Raw genomic sequence first — 19,028 nt, 5'->3', positions numbered from 1 at the left:
GCTGTCACTTCTGTTTCAGGCTCACCTGCCTTTTGCTGTGGTTGGCAGCACAGAGGAGGTGAAGGTGGGGAACAAACTGGTGAGAGCTCGGCAGTACCCATGGGGAGTGGTGCAAGGTAAGCTGCTGCCACCTGCATGGGCACATGCATGCATCCTGCAGCTCTGCCCTTCCCAGCGTGTGCAGGAAGGTGTACTGTGCTGAGTGGTGTGGATGTGTCCCATGCGGCCTTGTGTGGGTTGGCCAGTCTTGCCTTTGCATTCCCATTACTACCAACATCTGAAATAAGTTGTCTGAGCAATGCTGGGACTCACACCCTCTCCGGCATGGTCAAAATGAATCACTGCATCCAAAAAGCTTGGTTACCCCATGGGGGATGGCAGCGAGAGGTCCATGGGAGGGGAGCCTCTGGAGTTGGGCTGAATGTGTGTTGGTGCTCCTCCCTCTCATGTGCATTTTGCTGACTTCTCATTTGGCTTCAATCAGTTGAGAATGAAAGTCACTGTGACTTTGTGAAACTGCGAGAAATGCTGATCCGGGTCAACATGGAGGATCTTCGGGAGCAGACCCACACCCGCCACTACGAGCTGTACCGGAGGTGCAAACTGGAGGAGATGGGCTTCAAGGACACGGACCCAGACAGCCAGCCCTTCAGGTGAGGGCCTTCACATCTACCATCAGGTTAGAGCAATAGTTGGGCACCAGCACCCCAAAGAAAAGGAGAGGTTTGTGGGTGATACCTGCCATGCTGGGCTGGAAAATATGAGCCCTGCATTTGAACCTGTGGCTGATTTTGATGCTGTTCCCTTCTCTGCTTCTTTGTCCTTAACGAAGCAGGCAGGCGTGCCTTTTCCCCATCCCTAACTCACTGTTGTCCAGAAAGTGTGGATTCCGTTTGCTTTCTTACCCAGCCTGCAAGAAACATACGAGACCAAAAGAAAAGAATTCCTGGGTGAGCTCCAGAAGAAAGAGGAAGAAATGAGACAAATGTTTGTTAACAAAGTCAAGGAGACGGAGGCAGAGCTGAAGGAGAAGGAGAGAGAGGTGAGTGTGCCAGAAATCCCTGAGAGGAGCCCAAAATACAGTCAGCCATAGGATCTGGTCTTGGCAACACACACACGCCTTCCCCTGCTCAGGGGAGGGGCACGGTAGTGTTTTAGGATAACATCACTGGTCTAGGTGCTTCAGAAACAGAAGTCTTGCCCTTCCTGTGCCATGTGTAGCAGAGGAGGCTGCTGCTTGGTGAGCAAAGGGCAGTGCAGAATGAATTGGTGAGCACTGAGTCGTGCTGACACGGCCCTTGGGGGTGCATGGTCCCAGGGGTCGGCGGTGGGAGGCCATGGGCTGCTGCCATGCTGCGAGGGGAAACAGATGGACCATCTTCCAAGGACTGAGGAGTCATAGCATATCATAGAATGGTCTGGGTTGAAAAGGACCTCAAAGATCAGGAATGTGGCATCCCACCGTGCCCTCGGTCCCTGAACTGAGATGTGGGGGGGTTTGTGGGGACGTGAGGTTGTGGGGCTGGTGGCGGTGCCAGGCGCAGTGCTCACAGTGCCTGTGTGCTGCAGCTGCACGAGAAGTTTGAGCACCTGAAAAGGATACACCAGGAAGAGAAAAGGAAGGTGGAGGAGAAGAGGAGAGAGCTGGAGGAAGAGATGAACGCCTTCAACAGGCGGAAAGTAGCAGTGGAAACCTTGCAGTCCCAATCCTTGCAGGCTACCTCACAGCAGCCGCTGAAGAAGGACAAAGACAGAAAAAAGTAAGTGACCAAACTCGAGTGTCCCCTTTGCCTCTGCGAGGGGGCACGTGCTCAGACTGTAATGTTTTGCCAGTTGGAGCCCAAATGTTACCCTTCAGGCTTTGTGTAAGGCACAGGAGGGAAGGGGCCTCCTGTGCCAGGCGGTGCCCTGGGGAAGCCCTGCTGGCCGCAGGTGGGCTCCTTGGTTCTGGGCTGTTCTCTGAAGGCCTGGAGCCCTGCAGGCACACAGCCATGGGAGCACTTTGCTGCTGCACTTTGCTGCTGGATGCAGGAAGGGAGCTGGAAACTGCCGCCCTGTCTTCCTAGCACAGAGAAGCAGGGACAGCCTCGGCACGGCTGTGATGCCCTGGAGGCGTGGTGCCCCATCCTGCACTGCTATGTGGGTTTGGGTCCTCTTTTTGTGGAGCGCTGTTTATTTTTAGAGGTAGAGCTGTGAAAAGCGAAACGAAGCAGCTTAGAATGAAGAAGCACAGGGAATTCATTAGGGCTCCATGTGAAGCGGGGCTCGGAGACAGTTCTGCTTGTGCTGAATCGCTGAGAAAGCCCTTTTCCCCTAAGGGCAGAATTCTTATCTTAGCTGCAGGTTAATTGACATTGCTGAAGCCAGCAGGAGTGTGGAGAAGGGGCACGCACATAATGCTCTCTCAGCTGCCTGGTTGTACTGGTAGAGCAAGGAGGGGGCAAATGGGTCTATTTAAAGAAGATATATCTTTAAAAATAAAAAATGGGGGTGGTCTGGTCCTGCCCCCGGCCACGTTGCTTCCCAAGGAGCGCCGTGCAGGAACAAGACGAGGTAAGCCAGCATGCAGGGCGCTCAGTCTGTCCCTCCAGCACTTACTGTTCATGTGCTGTTGGAGCTGCATGCGGTCCCAGCAGGGCAGTGCAGTCACAGCCTGGGCATGGTGAGAGGAGAGGGATGGCTGGGAGGTGATGCCCTGGTTCGCTCCTGGTGGCAGTGCACTGCTGGGGCTCTGAGCCATTTGTTTCTTCCTAGGAAGGTAACAGCACATGTTATTTAACTTACTTGCTTGGAATGTAAGTATGTTGGTGTTAAAACAGGTCTCCAGACCTGTCAGTGCGCTCTGTGTGCATCCAACCTCTCATGCAGCACCCAAAAGTTTGCAAAACGTTCTGCTGGAAGCAGGGTCGCATTCAGTGACTTCCAATAGGACTGAGGGGCTGAGTTCAGGACCCAGGTCTGCCCGATGGCTGTGAGCACGCCAAGCGCTTGCTGCTCCTTGTGCTGCTTGGAGGAAATGCAGCAGCTTCCTGCCTGCAACAGAAATAGGCTTCCTGCTGTGCACAGCACACTGCAGGCACTGCTCTGCTCTCTGCCTACCCCTGTGGTGGGGCTGGGGGCAGCGGGGCTGCCAGGAGCAAGGGCAGCCCGTGCTCTGTGCCTGTCCCCGGGGTCTCTGCAGGTCTGGGGCCCAGCTGTGGGACCGCACTGTTAGGATAAGGCTAAGAAGTTCAGGGGTGGAAGTGGTTTGGAATAGGAGATATATTGTTAATGAGTCTGCAGCCTGGTTCCAAATGTGGGGATCTGTGCATCCAGCAGGATAACAACATTCATAGAATGGTTGGGCTGGAAGGGACTGTGAAGATCACAGAACTGCAGAATCCCAGAATGGTTGGGCTGGAAGGGACCCCAAAGCCCCACTCCGGCTGCCCCGGACACGGCTTTTTATTATTACTATTATTATTATTATTATTATCATTATTATTATTATTTGTTCTATGGTTTGTTTGATATTTTTAGGAAAGCTGGTTGAGCCTCTTGTCTGTCCTCTGGTGCTTTAACACAGGGCTTGAGTAGCTTTAATAAGTGAGAAATGGAGATAGCAGAACCACAGGTGGGAGGGGAAACAAATGTGTTTGTGCTGAGATCCCTCTGTGCACGCACAGCTGAACAGATGGTGCTTTGTGGTGTGTTGTTCGTGGCAGCCTTGGTGTGATGCCAGAGCACTGCTTGGCCTTCCCTCTCTTTTTCTTTTGTTAATCATTCCACTACGTTTTGCTTTTGCTTGATTTTCCTCATTTTAATTCATGCTTATTTTTTTTTTATGTTTCTTTCAGTTAATCACACACAGACTTGCAGGCCAAGAGTGGACTTGGTGCTTTCATGTGTTAAGTTGCTTGAGTTCCCCACCCTGTGACCCTTCTCATAACATTGTGTGCGTGGACCAAAGCGAGAGACCACAAGCATCTTCGGTGGTTGCCGTGTCACGACTTGCTGTGATCTGTGCTGTGTCTGAGGATGTAACCTTACTGTGTAAATGCTTCTAAACAACATCAACTCATCCCCAAAGTGAGACGTCCTGTCCTAAGCCCAGCAGCTGTATGTCAGGTGTCCACAGCAGTTGGCCTGAGCTCCCCTTACCCAGCAGCTGAATGCTTGCTCCCTTGATTCCATTTGATTGTCATTGCTTACGGGGACCGTTTGAGCCATCGCTCCACTGTTTCTCTCCCTCTGAAGGTGCTCAGATGTGAGGGGTGGTGTGAAGGACGCCGAAACGTTTATTTTTCTAACAAAATCCTTGGTTTGAATAAGGTTAGAACAGGGGCGAAGCCCAGAGCTCAGAACCTCCGCCCTGGGAACCTTGGGAACCTTGGTCCGAGTCACCCCCGCTCCCCTAATTATGTATTTTAATCCTGAATTCTCTATAAACATATTCTTCATCATTTATAATATATATGCATATATATATATATATATATATATATATAGAAAGAGAGAGTGGTTAATAAAACTCATGGGACAACGTTTTGAATTTTCTTTACTGCTAAAGTTAGAATTTCTATATAGAAGGGTTTCCCATAGGAGTGTGTTGTGTCCTGTGGAGCTGCAGGAGCTGTCGCTGCTCACGGAGAGCACAGCTCACTGATTGAAGCAGTCATCTCTACTTTGAGGCTGTTAAAAAAGAAATAGCCATAAGCACACACGTGCTGAGGAGGTCCCTGGCCGTGAGCTGTGCTGCCTTTATGCCACTCTGCTCCATCTCATTGCTTTGTGATAGGCAGAACGCAGCTGCACAGAGGCACACAGCAGTGTTTGCATGGAAAAAGGGTCGGACCCAATTCCATCAGACAGCAGATGGGACAGCTATTAGATGTCAGCCCTGCACAGCGTCCTTGGAGCTCCAGCAGACGCTGGCTGTGGCTGAGCGTTAGGTGGGAGTGTGTGCATTTCTATTTAGGCATAGATGTTCAAGGATTTCTCTCACTATCTTTCCTTAAAGCCCCACCCTTACGCTGAGCTTTGGCTCGGAGGTGCAGCTCTGTGTGCAGGGCACGATGCTGGATGAGGCAGATCCCACTGAAGCAGCTCTTTCATTTTTCCTGAATACGTACTCAGGTGTGAAACTGTTTTCATACGGCCGTTGTCCCTCTGTGTGGGCGCACTGCCAGTCCTGTCTGTGTGACTTGGTCTGAAAAACCTCACACGGTGCCCCGGTCCCTCTGGATGGACCACGTGCAGAGATGCACGCAGGCTGCATCAGCTGGAGGCTGAGCTCGGGCTGCCGGGCTGTGCCTCTGAGGTGTGTTTTGTAGAGTAACCATCATATGGAGAGAGCTGATGTGGGTTTTTTAAGGGAACGTACAAAGAGCACAACTGATGGTTGCATACAGGGCAGCTCCAGCTCACCACTGACTCAGTTTGCTCATGCAGCGAATCAGGGCATAATTTTGATCAGTGCTGATGAGAGAAGCTCTGGTGTGCTAATTGCCTATGTGAGCAGGGCTGTGCTGGAGCTGTTCTGCTTCTCGGGGCCGATGCTCCCGAGGGCTGGAACAGAGCTCTGACCACACTGCAAACCTCACCGTGGCTTTTCCACTCAGTATTTTTTCCCAATCTCGTGCTGCAGCCAATGAGATCTATGCAAATAATTTCCTTCTGCCCTGGCTCAGCAGAGATCAATCTTTTTTCCCAGGATAAGAGGTAGTTAGGGAAACAACAACAGCAATAGAAGAGTAGGAGCCTGCCGACCCATGGCAACACAGAGAAATCCCAGCTTTCCCTGGAGAAGACATTCAGAATGTACATAATGATGTGTTGATGATGATTCTCTATACACTGACGTTACTGTGACGGACGTCCCTTTCCCCCCCAGCTGTCTGTTGACCTCAGGTCCATCTGCTCTTCAGGGCAGTCACCATCAGAGTCTCGCAGCAGAGCTCAGTCTTTGCTCTCTCTCATTCGAAGTACGTGGTTTTCCCTTTTTGGCTGAGACAGGATTTAAACACGTGGCATATAGAGCAGTTCTGTGTCTTATTTTTATTTAACGAGTTGTGAATGCGTTGCGATGCCGATCTCACTGCAGCCCTGAGCTTCCCCTCCTGCAGGCAGAGCACGTGGCAGCACCACCCTCCAGGCCTGGAGCCATTCAGTTACGCTTCTTTCAACCATCTCATACATTTGTCTGTACCACATTGGCATTAATGGGGAAAAAACGTTGACCACCATCCACAGTGTGCTCTCTAAGCTAAGAGGTGCCTGCAGGGCTCGGAGTTCCGCAGGCTCCATGTCTGCCTGCAGTGCAGGAGGGCTGAGCTCGGAGCAGGGAGGGGACTCGGTGCACTCCGAGCACTGCAGCCGTTTGCTTTGCCATTCCAAATGCGTTGGGTGATTTTTCCCTTTATTTTTCCCTTTTTTTTTTTTTTTTTTTGACTTTCAGTTCTTTCCGCTCACTTTGTAATTTTGTTTTCTTTTCTTTTATTAAATCTCATGTGTATTTTGAGTTTTTTTGTGGTGTCGTTTATTGAGCAGTGCATTTCCTGTGCTGTCTGGTGGGTCTCTGTGACATGGCAATATGTAAGCATGGAAGGCCTTCCCACATCTCAGGTCTTCTGGACATTGGGAACCCTCAGAAGTGCAGTGAGCCGACTTCTACATCACACACCATCCATAATCCAAGGGGAAGTCCTAAGGAGTCGATCCAAATGCAGTCCCTCCTGGAGCCAAAGCTGTCTTTACGTTCTCCTCTGTGGGATTTGTGTACCTGCCAGTGGTTTTGGGGGTGTAATGATTCTGAGGAGTTGATCAAAGGACTGCACACAGATGGTGTCTGGATGGTATCTCCCCTTAACAGAACAGGAGCAGGTTGGGCCTTTTCTAGAGAAACACATCATCATCCTCTTCTATGGCCAGGAAATGTGCACAGCTTCAGCCTGGGGCTCTCTTTTTGGGGATGGTGGCTGACGGAGCTCTAACCACAGCCCTGTTTGGTGTCAGCTCTGTGGGGCGTTGCTGTCTGAGGAACTCAGTTCAGTCTCTCTGGGTTTTATTTGTTGCTGGGCTGAGGCCAGTGCTACACTGAAGGCCAACCCCAACCATACAGCTTGGCTGATGCAGTGCTGCTCAGGTGGTGCTTCTGATGGAGGTTTGCCCGGCAGCATGCATCAGATTTGTACTTCAACCTGTCTGTACTGAATGCGATGATCTGACACTTAAATATGATTCTCTTTTGTTCTTTCTGTAGCTTTTTTAGTCTTCCCAGCGCATACTCCATAACAACAGGAAGATATGTTAATTAGAAGATTTATTAAGGCCAAAACATCTCATGCAGAAGAAATTAATTGGTGCTTTCACCTTTAAGCTTGCAATATATTGCACAGAAGAGATTGTGTAGCAAGGACTAAGATGCACTGATTGATTGGGAAAAGTTTGCTTGATCAGGTCTCTTGATAAAGTTGAAATCCAAGGTATTTGCCAAAAGATAACCCACTAATTCTGGCTGATGCATGGCTTACACTGAAACCAAACACTGACCTCTGGGTGAGGGCCCAGCTGTAGCCTTTAACACTGTGACCAAACTTCCCAGGGGAGAGGAACAAAGTTGGGTTGGTGGAGAAGCGCTCAGCGTGCTGCTGGAGCTGCTGCTGCAGTGGGATTTGGTTTGTTCCTCTCCTTGTCTGCTTTGGGATGTCACCCAAGAGCCTCTGACCGTCCTTAACACTACTGCTGGTGTCTTAACATTTCTTAGCAATAAGCAGTAACTTCTCTGTTGCTTTGTTCTGTAGACTTACAGGCGTTATAACCCAAATCCCTGCCCTGCAGTTTCAGTGTTACTGGGGCTGTGCCCCCCATGCCTCAGTGCCAGCCCTGCCCAGCACTCCGTGCTGCAGGCACCTGCCCAGCTCTGCTCCTGCCCTTGGGCTGGGGGTGCTGGGTGAGCACAGAGCCATCTTAAAGCGCAGCTCAATGCAACCTCCTAACGAAGGGGAAGCAGTTCAAAGCTGGAGCCTGGGCTGGCTGCGACTTCTGTGTTTGTGGCGCACTGAGTTCCCTTTTTACACAAACACTTGTTGAAACAAACAGAAAAGCACAGCGCTCGTGCCCCGCTCTGACGTCACGCAGGACCAGGGTGGCCTCAGTTCATCTTCATTTTAAACCTGTAAACGAATCTCAGGACTGACCTGCTTGTACCGAGGTTGGGTTTAATAAAAACAGAACTGACTTGTTTAACAAACATCTGTTAAACACGTTTTGTGCACTGCTTACGTTCACTGGATGAGCACAGTGCTATGTCCACGTGTTCAGCCCTCACCGCTGCCCCTTCTCCAGCCACTGCCACCTCGTGCCTGGCCGGGCTGCAGGACTGGCCATCACCCAGGCCTTCGTAGGCCAGAAGATGCTCCCAGCCCTCACCACCACCACCACACACTGGGCAGTGCCACCCAAGGGCCAGTGGCTCTGCCTCTGGTGTGGCTGGAGCCCAGCAGGACTTCCCCTGTGCTGGCTCCATCACCGCCTGCGTTTGCTGGGACAGGGTGATGTATGGGTGCTGGCTGTCGTGGGCAGGACTGAGCTCCTGTCCTCAGCACACCCTGTGCATGGCAGTCACCTCCAGGTGCCCTTGCGGCAGCTGCAGATCCGGAGCTAAGAGTGCTTTTCTGCTGGCTGCACTCAGCATCGGGTCTGTGCCTGCAAAGCTGGAGCAGTCTGTGGCTGCCGGGCCCAGCTGTGCAGTGGAATGCTCTGAGCTGATTGCAGTGACCGTGGCTTGGTCACAAATGGGATTAATGTTGCGTAATGAGGGGGAGATGCAGAGACCTGCCAGGACTTGAAGCATCACTTGATTTAAGTGTACTTCTCTGCATTCTTAAGGAATCGAACCGTAAGTACTGTTTAAACTGAATTTAAAATGGTAGAGCTCATCAGCAAAAACACCCCCTACAGAGGCAACCTCTGCTCTTTTCCTTTATCTTGATCCATTCTGCCACCATAAGAGTTGTTTTCTTTTGTGCAGCTGTAATAAACGAACACTTAGATTGTTACCCACCCACCATAAATAGTGATAACAAGTCAGGTTTGTTATCTCTGGTGCTGCTGCTCTGAAGTAAGGCAGCTTTATTCCCAAATGCAGCTGTTCTGGTGCGGCTCGCTTCAGCTGTGATACGGCTTCTTCCGTGGTGTTTTATGAAGGGGGGATGTGGCAGTGCCTGGGGATGACTGAATTGCTTCACTGTTTCTAATTTGATGTTTGGTTCATATTTGTATTTTGGTTCTGATTCTGAATCTGAGCACTGGTGGGCAGCACTCGTATCCATCAGGAAACTTCTTGTAGGACCAAGCAGTTCCTTGGCTTCTTGCTGCAGGTGCTCTCAGATGCAATTGCAGCTTTGCAGGGTATCATTAACGTCAGGCATTTGGAAATCTGGCCTAAATTAAGGCAACAACAATGGACGTCTCTTCCTGAATTGTTCCTCACCTGGGATGCTAACCTGCTCTTAGCAGCGCACTGTCCAAGCTCCTGTTGGTTGAAACAGGTTAGGAAGGCCACAAGCTCTTATTGCCCAGATGCGTGCTGTGTTGGTTGTGGTACCAATAACTTGTGCAGAGACCGAGGGGAGGTGCTCACAGCCTTGGACTTGGCTCTCCCAGTAAGAAGGGTACGTGCTCTCTTTCTGTAGCAAGAGTGATCCTGCCGCAACTGCAGCTTGTTCCTGAGGTTTGTAGGCTCTTCAAGGCAGGAAGTGCAGTTCTGAACAATGTCAGCAACACAAAGGTAAGAGGCACCGGGAGTTACCAAGCAACGCTTTCAACCTGCTGAGGCCAAACCATGTGTAAGTTCCCTTATTGTAACTCAACACTGGCAGAGGAGTGCAGAAAGGATCTGTGCTACCAGAGAGAAGCGGTGTGTGCTGCAGGGCAGGCAGGCTCCAGCTTTACTGCTCCCATTCCAGTATGACATCTTGCATCCCAACTGGGAACATGGGACTGTTAGGCTGCTCAGAGCTGCCTTCATCTTTCAGATTTAGCCCCATTACCAAATCCTTTTGAAAGCTGTTCATTATTGACTGAATGCTGTTCATTCCTGATTGCAGAGGTTTTGAAAAACAAGTTTGCTGATGGTTTGTAATGTCATTCACCTTACAGGTGAGAAACTACAGATAGAGGCTCAGTGCTGGGGAGGCAAAACGTTAGGTAGGAGCTGTTGTGGTATGAAGGCACAGCATGGAAATCACTGCGTGCAGAATTCTTCTGCTAACGTTTCCACTGGTTAATGCAGCTGGTGAAGATTCATGAGATAGGGCAGAAAAAGACAGAGGAGGAAAAGCAGAACGAGGCACACAGCCCCACATCCTGTGGGGACCTTTGTCGGCATCAGCTTTGGCTGGGCTCGTCATGGAGCACACTGAGAACATGAGATTGAAACTGTATTTTATTGGAAATAACTACAAAAGACAACTTGCCTCCTTCTAAAGTCAGGCATTTCAGTCGCAGCTTGTGATAGAAAAGGAAGGCAGCACAGTGCCAGAGGGAAGAGCCCTGCCACAAAAAGAAAACCTTCCCTATGGTTCATTGGTAGGTTTAATAAATAACATATCATAAGAATGCCTCTGCCCCCGGGACGCCTTCTAACTGTGTGTGGGCTGCATGGGTGAGCTGAGCCCTCCTGTGAGCTGCACAGGGCCGTGCTCTCCCTGCAGCTCAGCACTCCATCAGCAGCACCTGCAACTTGCCTCGTGGGACCTCCTTTGCTTTCGTCACTGATTTGGAATGCCATCTGCTCACACATCATTTGCACCAAGTCTCCAATACTAAATATTTATTTCTAGAACATTTATGCTCTGCTTTCTTCGCAGTTTAAAACTTGACTTTCACCCTGCACACACACAAAGCTTATTCCTTTCCCAGTGCTAACTCTGGCAAAATTTAAATGTAAAACGTTGGAAAGCTTTATCTGTTAACAGAGGACATCACTCCTGCAACACTCACAGTTCAGGAATCCCTCTTCTACAAGGTAAGATGAGGAGCAAGGGAAAGAGACTTTGTTCCTGCACTGAAGGGCATAGCTGTAAAGCAGCACAAGGATTTCCTTGCTCCTATCTTATCCCTGTTCCCTATTTAATTACCCTGTATCATTAACTACGACACCTGCTCAGCAATTAGCCTGTGCTGCTCTACACGAAGACCTTTCCTGTTCTGTGGCAGGACTTGCAGGTATGGTATTGCTATTCATACAGTACTGTCTGGATTGCGCTTTCAAACTAGTACAACAGTCACCTGAAAACGCTGGCCCTATTGTTCAAAACAGAGAGCAGAAAAATGATTCTCACATATTTTCAAAGAATGCCTAGGGCTGCTTTTAAAAGTGCAACAGAGGCTTAAACTGGCCTATGTGGTTTGTAAAACTGCTTTGCCTTGGAGATTAACAGCTAATAAAAACTATTATCATAGTGGTGAGAACATAGTTGAAGGCATTTCGTATTGTCCAGTCTGTTAAGGCAGAAGAAACAGCACCCTGGATGGCCCAAACTGGTCAGTGAGGGCCTAAGGCAGCGCAGACTGCAGACAAAAAGCAATTTCTCACAGCTTGTAGGAACCTGGAATGAGTCTTAGTGACTTACCCAGAATGGAACCCAAATCTTGGATCCATGGTAAGGCCTTAACAAAAACTAGATGGTTTGGCTCATGGCCTTTTCACTATTAAATCACATAAATCCTCCCATCTGAGGAATAATAAGCTGAGACATTTGGTGCTCTGTGGCACAGCTCTTAGCCTTCTGCCACACTGATCCCTGAGTTGTAGGATTGTGACTGAGTCCCTCCTCTCCCCAGCTTTCTGTTTTTACATGGTGTTAAAAGTGGAGCAAACTACTTAGAAAAGACAAAGAATAGGAAAATAACACCATTTTGTCATTGTCCTCTGAAAAACACAGCAGCACTCTTGCTCTGTTGTGTTCACTGTCCTGTTTGCTGGGACCTATCAGTACTGAAATACTGCTTCCAAGGCAGGATGGTCTCCACTATTCCCTTCCAGGTGGCTGTAAGGGAGGACACGGGGAGCTGCCTCCTCCAGACTTCAGCTGAGGGCACAAGCCACCCATGTGCCCCCTCCCACCATCTGCTCCCCTGTCCTCACTGTACAGGTATCTGAATCCATCATAGTATTCATCTGTCTCCATGGTGCCATCAGGAATTTGGGCTGTAGCAGACATGACAGCTGCTGAAACTGGCTGGCTTACGGCGACCTGCAGCTTCACTTGATGAGAATTCTTCAGTTCAGAAGGGTAATGGTAGGGAAACTTTGCCTCAGTATCGCCCTGGATGGCTTGACTGATGGGGCAAAAAATATAAATGGCGTTGGATGGCTGCAAGTGCATTAGCTCTTGATCCACAAGCTCTTTGCAGTGCATGAATTCAGTGCTAGTAACCTGTAAGGAAAGTAAGAATTTATTTTTTTTGGAAATTCATAAGAAATTATTCTCTCTTCTGGTTTCTGTTTTAGTAACTGTAATTAGGGGGATCTCAGGGACAGGCTATTCCAGATACCTCAGCTGTTGCATAACAGCAATATGCACGTTGGCCCTGATGCAAAACATTTAATCAGGAGCTCCTAAACTACCACACAAAAGGTAGGCAAGCACTCCCTCTCTTTTTAGGAGGCTACAGCAGCCAGGAGGGATAGCAGATAGCTAGGTTATGTTAAAGTCAAGCTGATGAGTTGACGGTAAGCTGCCAACCTGGGTCATTTGCCTTCTGAGTATCCTTTCTTAAAAGACAAGTGTTTTATGAAACTGGGGAAAAGTTTTAATAAAGCAGAGCTTGCCTCTTGTATGTATCATGAAAAGTGAAATTGATTATACATGAAGTAACTGCTCTTAGAAGTCCTCAGTCTTCAGTGGGAGGAATCTCCTTGATCAGGAGGCAGGGAGCTGAGCTATCTGTGGCTAAGTTCTTTTGGAAGCCTCTAAAAAGTTAGTTGAAGTTAGCACTAATGAAGGTAGACACAGGCTTCTCAGAAATATACTGAAGTGCAATGTGGGTTGCAAATACACGTGCGCTTTATTAATTTGCCAGTGTCTCGGCCTCAAGATATTGTGACCAAAGGCCATTTTGACTCCTACCTGTGCTTTTTTTAGCAGATCAGTAATAACAGGAAACCAATCAGGAGTCTGCCTCTCCAGCTCTAAGGTGATGATCACCAAAGCCAATGTGGAGCCCTTAAACTGCACTAGTTGGTGGCAAGCCATACAGTGCTGTAGCTGTTTGGTCAAGAATGCAACGTGGAGGGAAGGATTCGTCTGAGGCAGCCCGTTTAGTAGATGGGGCCAGTTGGACATCACCAAGGCATGAAACTGGAGAGAAGAAAATATATATATATATGTGTGTATATATATATATATATATATATAAGAAAAAAAAAAGCAGAGGTCAGTGAACTTTGTATGTTTTCATGTGTTATCAACCAGACGTACAGACTTAATTTCATCTCATATCAGGAGGCCTAGAGGGTGTCCCCCCTGTCCCTGCCCTTCTTTTTTTTTGTTTTGTGTTTGTACTTGCCAGCCACCAAACTGTTTTTTGAGCTTATAATGAATGTAGAGGTCTGTGTTTCCTAATAATTTCTGGGGTTTCTACGTTATCCAGATTGCTATCTAGGAGATTCAGTTCAGACCAGCACATACGAAGAGAGTAAAACCAGTAATAATGACTGCACTCTGAGTTTACTGAGGAAACAAGAAGAATGGCAGTTTTTACAATCAGCAGCCTAAGACGGCTTAATATTTGCACATAACCTTATGAAAGGGTTCCAGGATGTTTGTATCATATGATTTTTGCCTTACTAGCACATGATCGTTTCTTGAAGACAAAGTTTAATCATTTCTATTGAGTATTTAGTAACTGCAATGTGAACTAAGTGCCAGATTGGGGTCTAATTGCATAAAACCAGGGTGAAGTATCAGTGGGATGAAAAGGGAAGTGGTTTAACAAACCTGTATATGAAATGTAGCAAAACCGATAGCTTTCTATGTACAGTATTAATAGAATGGAAATAGTTAGAAATATTTTTGCAGTGTGTATTTAAAAAAATAAAAATGGCGTATAGTTGTGCATTATGAGAATCTTTTTAATGTCCATTTGAGTTGTCCTTTAAAGATGGGAGTAAATTTTTTTGAGCAAAATGAAAGGTTTTAAATAGCAGTAAATTAAAAAATGCATAATCACCATAACATTCTTCAAAAGACTTGCAGATAGCTAAGAACTGGTAGTTTACAAAGCACCTTGGGAAAGATGTGTGGATGTGTGCACATCTGTCTTTTCTAGTCTTGTTTGATAAGAAGTTGTTTCTTTAAACAAAAAAGAATTGCAAAACATAGTGCTTACGATGTTTAAGAAATCCATTGGTGTTGCTGTGTAAAGATCCCAGTGAAGCTTATCTAGTATAATTCTTTCCATTCTCAAGATCTCAGCTGGAGAGCGTTTACAGCCACTCTGCACTGCAAGCATCTTCACCGATGGTATTACCTGTTAAAAGAAATTAAAAAAGGAATTAAAAAATAATAAAGAAGCCAACTTCTTACACAGTGCTGTGTGCGTTTCTCTGTACTGTGATCTAAAAACGGTACTCATCCCAAAGCACAAAGCTGGATGCTCGTTCAGGAGACCACTTGCTTAGAAAACTCCCATTCTAAACACAGGCAGGCTGTACTCCTCGCAAGGCAGCTGGCAGTGAACGCAGCCCTACAGCAGGAGAGATGCTGTGAGCCACCTGAATGCTGCACTGTGAGGCATGTTCCCTGCTCCCAGTCTCATTAGCTTTGCTCCTGACGAGCAAGGAGGAGGTTTCCAGTTTTACAGAGACTTTCGTGGTTGTCTCGTTTCCTGTGGTCATTGACTCAGCTTCTCCTTTTTAGCTGAGGGGAAAAGAAGAATTACCTCAGCGTGGTACATCGTAAGAAGGCCTATGAAGAGCATTTCACTGCAGGAGCAGATCTTTAAAAGAAAGGCATGCCTGACTGCAACTCCTAAGCTTCCTTTTCCTTTTCAAAACAAAATGAAGGAAAGAGGAGAAATAGAACCTGAAATGCTTTTCAAGGTCTGTTTGGCTCATGTCTGTAAACATCTGGAGAAGTCTGTGCCATCATGGAATTCAGCTATATGCATTGGATAATCATCCATTGTAATCTCATATTTACATGGGTACTTGCTGATTTTACATGCTTGAGGTGCAGACCTGAGTCACTTCCTCACTCAGTTCAGTAACTGGTTTCGAATTTAAGCAAACTCAACTATCTGAAATTTCCTCTATAGAATCACTGCTCTGTCTTGCCTACCATATCCTCCCGGGACCCATCACAACATAATTACAGCACTTTGATGTCGTGCACACTAAAGCTGTGCATGTGTGTCTTGGCTGTCACTACATCAAGCTTTACTGCAAGCTGTGGATTCTGATGAGGAGAGGTTTAAGTGCAGGAGGGGAATACATTCATTACTTTCCTGTGACCTTCATGGATGAAGGACCGGCTCTTACACATGCTGAAGAAACAGGACTGAAAATGTTACTGCCACCCCTTCAGGCCTATGTAGGGTAAACAAATTTACACTTCCTCATTATGCCCGAGTTGATGAAAGACCTGGAAATGCAAACAACTTGAAAAGATGAATTTAGTGAATTTAAAATGACAAACATACAGACCTCATCTTCCTCGTTGGTTTTTGCTGCAAGGACAAGGCAGGAAATTGCTATGCACTGAAGATATTTTAATCGAGCCTGAAGGGAGAAGACAACACTGAGTAGAGGAGATAACATCTTGGGGGAAATAACTGTCGTTCTGCTGCGCATGCACAAGTTTCAAATTTTCATTGAAGTTGCAGCTTCTTTGGAATTAATTTAGCTGCAGCACGATTCACTTGAAGCCAGAAACAGCAAGGAAATCTAAAGTGAAACAAGTCCTCTTTTTGGTCTAATTTTATTCATGCCTCTCACAGTCTCAGACTACATGATGTCACAGTATCTACGGCGTACTGTTCTTCCTTTTCCTAACTGAGATATTGCTATGCTTTTGCCAAACAGAATTAAGAGTTACAAGGCTGATAACTCTATTGCTGCTTCAAGAAGAAGTTGGCTTCACAGTTTTGTTACAAGTAATGGTTTCAAGTCTACAATACTTAATGTGATAATGCAAATGTCTTCTGTTTAGCAGAGGCAACCAGATGATGCTGAACTCCTTATGCTTATCACAGCTTTTGGACTCCAAGTCACGCAGACTTCTGCTGTGCACTTTGAATCAGCAAAACCTCAGCAAACACTTAAGTTCATAGGTGTATGGGAACTGTTGAGTCCTGGCCCACACCACTGATTGAGCACCTGGGGAAAGGACCTGGTCAGCCCTGGGAGCACAGGTGAAGGCAATTCAGCTGTGTGACTCACCTCTCTTAGACCCCATTTAAGGGCTGACTGCCACAGGGGAAGGATCTCTTTCTGGAGATCCCTCCCTTGTAGAGTTTTCCCCTGTGAGCCTCAATCTTCAGAGATAGGTGAGTAGCCCTTTTTCCTTCCTTTACAACACATTTCTATGGTATTAGTCCCTCTGTCCTTACACCTCTTGTATCACCTTTCCATTGTGTTGCTCTTTCTGATGGTTACAATAGGTGTGCATTCCCCAGAGAAGGCCCTGACTGCTCCCAAAATCTGCTGCCAAACATAGTACTTGCTTTGTGTATAACCTGATTACATCCTCTTTACATCTGCAATCAGTAATCTAACCAGATAAAAAGCTGAAGGAGATTCTTTACCTTTACTGATGCCAACAACCGGTTAAGGATGCTGATAGATAAAGCAAAAGTTTCAGAGTGAAACTGGAACTGAGAGCTTATTTCTGCAATCCAGATAATTGTTTTCTCATAACACGATGGAGAGATATCTGTACCCTGAGGGGAAGAGGTTAGGGGAAAAAAAGTACACTTAACACTTGAATGATTTCATTAACATATCTCCAAAGGAAAACTCCAATTATTCTAAATGCTCTAATTAACATTTCAGGTGTCTCAAGGCTTGAAATGAAGACACTGCTGTTGGCTGTGTCTACAAAGAGAGAGAATGGGCAAATAGATGGAGCAGTTGAAAGCACTCATCCATATTGCCCAGCTCTTGCCTGCTCCATCAAACTTCCTCAAACTATCTAAGTCAGAACAAAATGCAAAGCAACTCTAAACTCGTTTTATGGGGGGTATTAATAAGGTGTCAAATGAAACAAATACAGACAGTCCCTCCCCCTCCATTCCTTAAGATTCATCAATGAAGGATGACTTCTGCATCCAGGTGGGTCAGATGGCAGGACCAGCACTGCATGTCTGCAGGGAGATGCCTTAAGTGCTTCTAAAGAGAACAAGGGAGAATACCTTCAGGGTAAGATTCTGGAAAACGGGTGCTTTCCAAATCCTAGCCTCTCTGACCAAGGCGTTTTCCAAGAAGCAGGCAAGCCTTGAGCTCTCTGGAGGTCCAGGACACTTCATGGCAACTCCTTGAGCCAGTTTCCCTGGCGGGAGCTGCTGCCAAAACCAAGAGAAGAATTATAAAGCAATATACCAGCTCCTTGTGCTAGGTATGGTTTCCTCTTGTGCTGCCTTCCCAGTGCTGAGAACTAAATCGGGGCAGCCATGCAGCTTGCTTGTCTGCTGATGAGCAAAAACAATTCCATCACCCGTTTTCCCAGGGAAAGCTGACGATGGAAGAAAACACGTCTGAGAGCTAAACTGTGCAGCTTGGCTTTTTCAGCCCCAGGCTGTACAAAGGCTTCCCCTGGTTATCTTGGGTTGGGAGTACATAGCACTCCATTCACTCGTCCCTTTGTAGAGCTATTAAGTTGCAACCCACTGTCAGCTGATTTCAAGTTTCTGGCAAATAGAGGCCTATTGTTTCTGGAAAAAAAAAAAAAACAAAGAAACCTCCAAGATTATTGTTCTTAGGACTGAGCTCCCAATGAGCAGTTTTCCTTAAAACAATTCAATCTTTCTGTTGCTGTTGAAGATGCACAGCAGCACCACTGCAGAAACAGCACTCTCCAGTGTATGCGTGCACACGTGAAATAAAGCTATCTGAATCCCATCTAAAGGGCAGGGAGAACCTGAGATGGAGTATTTCAATACTTATATTTCAGTGTCTCTTTAACAGCAGAGAAAGAGATGTTAGATCTAGAACTTGTGCTTTATTCTATCTATAGAGCGGTGGATGAGGGCTTTGTGTCATCAATCGCCCTAAACTGAGTGAATCCTCTGGAAGCCGTTGCTGGTTTCTAAAGCTGCAGATCTGCGATGTGAGCGCTGCGCCGCACGCAGGGAAGCACGCACTGCTTTGGCTGCATCTCACGGAGCAGCCGAGCCTGGCAGCCCGGAGCATCGCAGCAAAGGGATAAACAGTGTAAGGTTTATCCGAGCAGGTCGATGCTCTGAAAAAGTTTCTCTTTTTGTAGCTGGAGGGGAAATAATTCATTCAAGGCTCCCCTACAACTTAACCGCCACCGTCCCATAGAACCACACCGACCCCGCGCGGTTCCTGCCCGGCCCGGGGCTGCCCCTCTTTCCCCGCAGCACGGAGCCCCGGCCCGGCAGGAGCCCCCCGCCCGCTCCGCCGTCCTTACCCGCCCGGCTGGGCCGCGCCGCGAAGGGGCTCCGGGGGCGGCCGGGCATGGGGCCGAGAGCAGCAGCAGCTCCGCGGGACTCCGCCGGGCGGGGCCGCACCGCCCTCAGCCTCCGCGGCTGCGCACAGCCGGGCACGGCCCACAGCGCTGCGTTCCGGAGTGCCGCGTAACGGGGGTGAGCGCGCCCGTCCCGCTCCGGGGGTCGCAGCTCCTTTCTCGGGGCAGCGCTGCGGGGCGTGGGGCGGCTGAGGCCGTCCGGACTCCGGACGGGGTTCTGCCGTGGGGCGACTGACTTCGGCGCGGCCCCCGCGTCGCACCTCGTTGCTGCACCCCGGGTCTCATTGTGGCCCTGTCGTTCCGGCACGGCCGCCCCGCGGGGCGGGGGAGCCCTCC

At 48.1% G+C, this 19,028-nt stretch overlaps 2 protein-coding genes across 6 annotated transcripts in view; one reads left to right on the top strand and one right to left on the bottom strand.

Moving 5' to 3' along the window:
* Positions 1-8,230, top strand: part of SEPTIN8 (septin 8) — a 32,314-nt gene extending 24,084 nt beyond the window's left edge. For 2 of the 4 annotated variants that reach the window (XM_025154866.3, XM_015294031.4), the window contains exons 6-10: positions 20-116; positions 485-653; positions 910-1,042; positions 1,570-1,760; positions 7,241-8,230. In XM_025154866.3, coding sequence (XP_025010634.1) covers positions 20-116; positions 485-653; positions 910-1,042; positions 1,570-1,760; positions 7,241-7,295 — 645 coding nt within the window. In that variant the 3' untranslated portion in view covers positions 7,296-8,230. Of the gene's footprint in view, positions 1-19; positions 117-484; positions 654-909; positions 1,043-1,569; positions 1,761-3,836; positions 6,500-7,240 lie in introns of those variants that run through there. The other 2 variants (XM_025154867.3, NM_001277806.2) reach the window with 1 other exon arrangement.
* A 2,178-nt stretch (positions 8,231-10,408) lies between these two features.
* CCNI2 (cyclin I family member 2) lies at positions 10,409-18,742 on the bottom strand. Of its 2 annotated transcripts, none has more exons than XM_004945017.5 (7): positions 18,636-18,742; positions 17,398-17,547; positions 16,792-16,926; positions 15,692-15,766; positions 14,377-14,517; positions 13,116-13,346; positions 10,409-12,422 (listed from the first exon to the last, which is right to left on the bottom strand). In XM_004945017.5, the coding sequence occupies exons 2-7, from the start codon at positions 17,509-17,511 to the stop codon at positions 12,015-12,017; spliced, it is 1,104 nt and encodes a 367-aa protein (XP_004945074.2). In that variant the 5' UTR covers positions 17,512-17,547; positions 18,636-18,742; the 3' UTR covers positions 10,409-12,014. The 2 variants fall into 2 exon arrangements, with proteins under 2 accessions (XP_004945074.2, XP_001234830.2); XM_001234829.7 differs by having other exon boundaries at positions 17,398-17,544.
* Positions 18,743-19,028: the final 286 nt, after the last annotated feature.

The sequence above is a fragment of the Gallus gallus genome, chromosome 13 (assembly GCF_016699485.2).
Source record: "Gallus gallus isolate bGalGal1 chromosome 13, bGalGal1.mat.broiler.GRCg7b, whole genome shotgun sequence".
NCBI classification, from domain to species: Eukaryota; Metazoa; Chordata; class Aves; order Galliformes; family Phasianidae; genus Gallus; species Gallus gallus.
The sequence above is the reverse complement of the archived record's forward strand: the minus strand, read 5'-3'. Positions and strand labels throughout refer to the sequence as shown.

Coding starts and splice junctions, on each gene's coding strand:
- CCNI2 (XM_004945017.5), bottom strand. CDS start 17,511: ATGAAGTGTCCTGGACCTCCAGAGAGCTCAAGGCTTGCCTGCTTCTTG. Junction 15,767..16,791: donor GGTTGTTGGCATCAGTAAAG/GTAAAGAATCTC, acceptor TTCTCCCTTCAG/GCTCGATTAAAATATCTTCA. Junction 14,518..15,691: donor AAACCAACGAGGAAGATGAG/GTCTGTATGTTT, acceptor TTCTTTTAACAG/GTAATACCATCGGTGAAGAT.